This window comes from Phaseolus vulgaris, chromosome 10, assembly GCF_000499845.2.
Source record: "Phaseolus vulgaris cultivar G19833 chromosome 10, P. vulgaris v2.0, whole genome shotgun sequence".
Lineage (NCBI taxonomy): Eukaryota > Viridiplantae > Streptophyta > Magnoliopsida > Fabales > Fabaceae > Phaseolus > Phaseolus vulgaris.
In genome coordinates, this window is record NC_023750.2 from 19,044,323 (window position 1) to 19,049,084 (window position 4,762).

The following is a 4,762-nucleotide window of genomic DNA, read 5'->3' on the forward strand; positions in this document are numbered from 1 at the left end:
TCTATTTCTTGCAAGGTTCTTTGACAGTCAAGAGACATCCTTGGCACTTAGGGGCTACTCAAAGGAGAAACATCAAGAATAAAGAGATTATGTGTGTCTCCATTTCTCAACTGAATGTAAGTGTCTCATATTACCAAATGGACATCTAAAAGAATCCAATTGGTTGATTTTATTGGGGTTCTCTTTGTAAAGTTGTTTGAATCCCAGTATGGCAAGGACCTTTGAAAGCTCAAAATCATTTTCTATTTTTGAAATGCTTTTATGTTATCTATAACGTTGGATTCTTTCCTTTATCATTATGTTTATATTCTCTAAATCCCTTCTCTTTGTCTATTTTTGAAGACAAAAGGGTTAGAATTTATCTGGTTTGCTTTGGTTGTAATAGCCTTAAATTTGTTATTCTTCACTTTGAACTATTTTAAGGCACTTTGAATCTAGTTATTCAATATTTGCTAAGTGTATGGTTATGAAAAACCGTGGTGCTTTATAAAATTTGTATGAGTTCTCATGCTATATGATGACTTTTCTACGACAAGTTCACCATGTTGTCATAAGTAATAATTTGTCCCTAAGGACGGAAAACCCTAAACCCATAAGGAACAATTGAATAATCAAATAAAGATTCACTAAATAGAAAACAGAATAATAAAAGTTTGTTGGAATTTTTTTATGATTGCAATGATTAAAAAGAAAACAAATCAAAGATTTTGTCGTTTTAAGTTGAAAAATAGGGATTGAAGTTCATCTTTCTCACTCTTTTGTATTTTGATTAGCATGAAAATATTGTGTCCTTTGATTGATATTGATGCCCGTATAAAAATCATTTATATTGATTCCTGGCATATAAAATTATTAAGATGTTTCCTAAATATTGATTCCTAATTATTGGAAACTTCTTATCAATAAGATTAGAAGTTGATAGCAATTAACATTTCAAATCTATTCCTAGCATTCAAATATGTTAAGCATTATCATTTGGGTCAAAAACTTAGAATTAGTTTCCATTCAAATCTAAATTTCGAGATCATGGTAAACCAAACATTACAAACAAAACAATAATACCAATCATCAATCAAGAACAAAATATTATGTTTAGATATCACCTCAATACATAAGAGTTTGAACAGATTACTCCCAATACCAAAGGGTAGAATTAGCCACACATGTTGCCTGTACCGACCAGTCCTCGAACTTTGGCGTTGACCACAGTCATGGTGGGGCCCCGAAGGCTGGGTCCACTGAGAGGCTGGGAGGACGAGCCAGTGTCTTATGGAGCTCACGAGTGAGGGTAGCCGAGGAGGGGGTGGCATCAATGCGCAGGGCGTGGAGGCCTCGGACCTCGGTAACCCAAAACAGTAAAGATGAGCCGAAAAGGGTGGTTTCCAAGCCACATTCCAGCACTAAGTAAGGGAGAAGCCTAGGTCACGGAGGGTCCATGCATGGGGTGTGGACGACGCGGTAAGGTGCGGCACAATCAAAGAGCCCCTGGGAAAGAGATGACTTGTAAGGGTCACGTCTCAGGGGTGATCTGCATGCATGGAACGTGAATAGATAGGGCACTCCTAGGGGCAGATGACCCAGAGATTGGGTGCATGAGTTGGCACCCAAGTGGTCATCTCGGGGAGTTTGTACCCCGTAAAGGGGAGTCTTACACACTAGATGGCCCTGAGAGCGGGTGATAGTGACGCTAAGGCACACCTACAGTAAGCCAAAGTCACAGTTAGCTAAATGGGCATAAACACTAAAGAGTATATAAAGGGTAGCAACCAACAAAATAAGGTACGCAATTCTAATGCAAAAACACACAGTGAGAGTACACACAGAGAGCTCTCAAATTTAGAGTATTTTGGTGTTTCATTGCCCGGAGTTTGACTTGAGCGTCGGAGTGCAAACGGTCGCAAGGGCGCCCTTTGTCTCTTGTTTTTTAGATGATCCATTGGAAGGAAGCACCGTGAGAGTGGAGGGATTCTTGGATGTGAAGGCTGTTCTGAGTGCACGAAGACGTTTAGGCCAAATGGCGGGAACATTTGGCGCACACCGTGGGGCTCGATCTAAAACGATTGTCCCAACCGCAAGAACTAAGAAAGATCCATCAAGATTCAACATCGATGAAGAGGAGGAATACGAGGCAAGGATCTGCTGCGCCAATCAGGGGCGAAGGTCTTGCCCTGCAACAAGTTATGGAGATGATGTAGGGCCTTCAAGAAACAATGGTAGTGATGAGAATCAAATAAAGGAGGCTTTTATTAATGGAGGAAGAGGACATCCACCCTCACATTTAAAGTTCTTCCTTCTAGTCTTCTCAAAATTAAAAGAAGACATAAAATAAAGATGAGGCCCAAGCCCAAAGCCCAAGCCCAAGCCCAAGAAGGCTAAAGCCCAAAGAGCCCAAGTCCATCCCATGAGGGGCAAGGCCAAGCTTTGAAATACTCTTGTATAGTTTTAGGAGGTGTGGTTATTAAATAAAGGAGTGTGAAAATGTAAAATAAAGTCACATTATCCATGAGACTTAGGAGAGTGGTGTAGGTGTAGTTTTTAGGAGGTGTCATAGTAGAAAAGGTCACACCTCCCATGTGACTTGTTTTTTGTGGGAATTTCAAATGAGTTTTATTTGAAATTTCCCACCTATTTTTCAGCACCTCTTCGCCTATAAATTAAGGTGCTTCCTTTGTATTTTTCAGATTTGAATTTTAATTAGAGAAACTATACTCAATTTTTGAGAGAGCATTGGAGAGCTTTGTGCCTTCCTCACTTAGTCTTATCTTGAGAGTTCTATGGTTACCTCAAGTGGCGGCTTGCACACTCATCTTGGAGTCACCATCCTCTAAATGGCGTGATCATCCAACCATTCCTCCATCTTCATGAGCTTTCTCTTCTCCTTCCTTCCTTCTCTTGTTATATTCATGTCTTAGCTTGCTTCTTTGCTTTTTCAGTTCGGTATTTTTAATTCCTTGTTGTTTTGCTTCGGTCATTTCAATTCCTACCGTTCATCTTTGCTTCTTCTTCATTTTCTAGCTTGTTTGTTCGGTGCAATCATGTTCTTATGCATTTTGTTCGATTCAATTTGACAATACAAGGAACTTCCATATGAGTTTGGGTTTTGGTACTAGTTTTGGTGAGTTCTTGATTATAGAACCTTGATCCAATTCTATCTTAAAGTGCCTATCTCATATCCAATTCAAGATGATTCCTAAGAATGTCAAGAATCATTCATATTGTTCTATTGGAATCACATATGATCAAGAACGCATCCAGATTGATCTAGCTGCATCGCAAGCGAGAAATGAAGAACTACATCGAACCAATGAAGAATTGTGCCGTGGTTTGCGGAATCAGGCAGGTGATCGTAAGGGGGAGGAACAAGAATGTGCTACACCTCCCAGAGAGTTCCCCATGCCTTTTTCGCAGGCAATTATGGATGGTGTGATACCAGCTATGTTCGTAGGACAGAAAGCCACGTTCACAGGGATGGAGGATCCAGAGGCCCATCTCACAGCCTTTCATACGCAGATGATGTTGGTGGGTGGTTTTGATGCAGTAAGGTGCAAGTTATTCATGAGCACGCTGGTAGGGACGACGATGGATTGGTTCATCAGCCTCCCGGATGGCCACGTGATGTCGTTTGCCCAGTTGTCAAAGCTGTTCAGGGAGCAATACATTGCGAATCGCGCTCCCCCACCCAACCCTTACGATCTTTTCGACGTAAGACACCAGGGTGAGGCGCTGAAGGAGTCTGTTAACCGTTTTGGCGCGCAGGTGGTAAGGCTTAACACCAAGGATGAAACAATGATGGTTCACGCGTCCAGGAAGGGGATTTGTCCAGGGCCTTTCAGTGAATCACTCATTAGAAATCGCCCCAAAACCTTCGCTGAGATAAGGCGTCGAGCGGTGGTTCACATCGCAACAGAAGGGGAGATGAATGAGAAGCGCGCATGCGTTGTTCCCACGCTGCCACGAGTGCCGGCGCGTGCGCAGACCGTGAGAGTGCATGAGGCTACAACAGAAAAGAGGGCTCCCGCGAAGAAGCAGCCCTACGAGCCTAAGAAGCCTCAGGCTTGGGGGCGTGGAAGAGAAGGTAAGCCTGTGAGGCATAATTTCGTGGTAAAGTTGAAAGATTTGACAGTTGTACCCAACATAACGGAGAGGTTGAAGATGCCGCCCAAAACTGACAAGAAGCTGGGACCTCACAAGGAGGCTTGGTGTGAGTTTCACCAAGCGTTTGGTCATCCCATATGCAACTGCTTGCCGTTGGGACACCAGTTGGACGAGCTAGTAAAGAGCGGGTTCTTAAATGACTACCTGGCGGAGCCACAAAGAGTTGAGACCTCAACCATCCTTGCTCGCTTCTCTTTGTTCAGCACCATGACTGCACCCAGAACAAGAAGAGACGAGTGTTTGGCAAAATTCAGTTAAGTAAGAAATCAACAAATGCATAAATAAGAGCAAAGCAGATTAGAGCTAAGAGAAAGGTTAAAGGCAGGTCTCTATACCGATGTAGCCAGCAATTCCGGATGGTTGTAATCATTCTTGATGAGCTCGACGGTGTTGAAGACCGCCCCAAGGCTAGCCAGCATTTGGCACACCTCGCGATCAGCAAAGGATAGCTCATCAAGAGTCTTGGGTTTTTTGAGGGCCAACTTCCCCACCCAGTACAAGGGGAATCCATCCAAGGAGGTGCGGTCATCCTCAGAACAACACACCCTGAAGAACTTCCCCTTGAAGCCCTTATAAGATTGTTGAAATAGGGTGAGTATGACTCTTC

The 4,762-nt window shown here is 42.9% G+C and overlaps 1 protein-coding gene across 1 annotated transcript; it reads left to right on the top strand.

The window, feature by feature from the left end:
- Positions 1-3,183: 3,183 nt before the first annotated feature.
- LOC137816086 (uncharacterized) lies at positions 3,184-4,413 on the top strand. Its single transcript, XM_068619184.1, has one exon. The coding sequence runs from the start codon at positions 3,184-3,186 to the stop codon at positions 4,411-4,413; it is 1,230 nt and encodes a 409-aa protein (XP_068475285.1).
- The last annotated feature ends 349 nt before the right edge of the window (positions 4,414-4,762 follow it).

Excerpts from the sequence above, each read along its gene's own strand:
- LOC137816086 (XM_068619184.1), top strand. The coding sequence starts at position 3,184 with ATGATTCCTAAGAATGTCAAGAATCATTCATATTGTTCTATTGGAATC.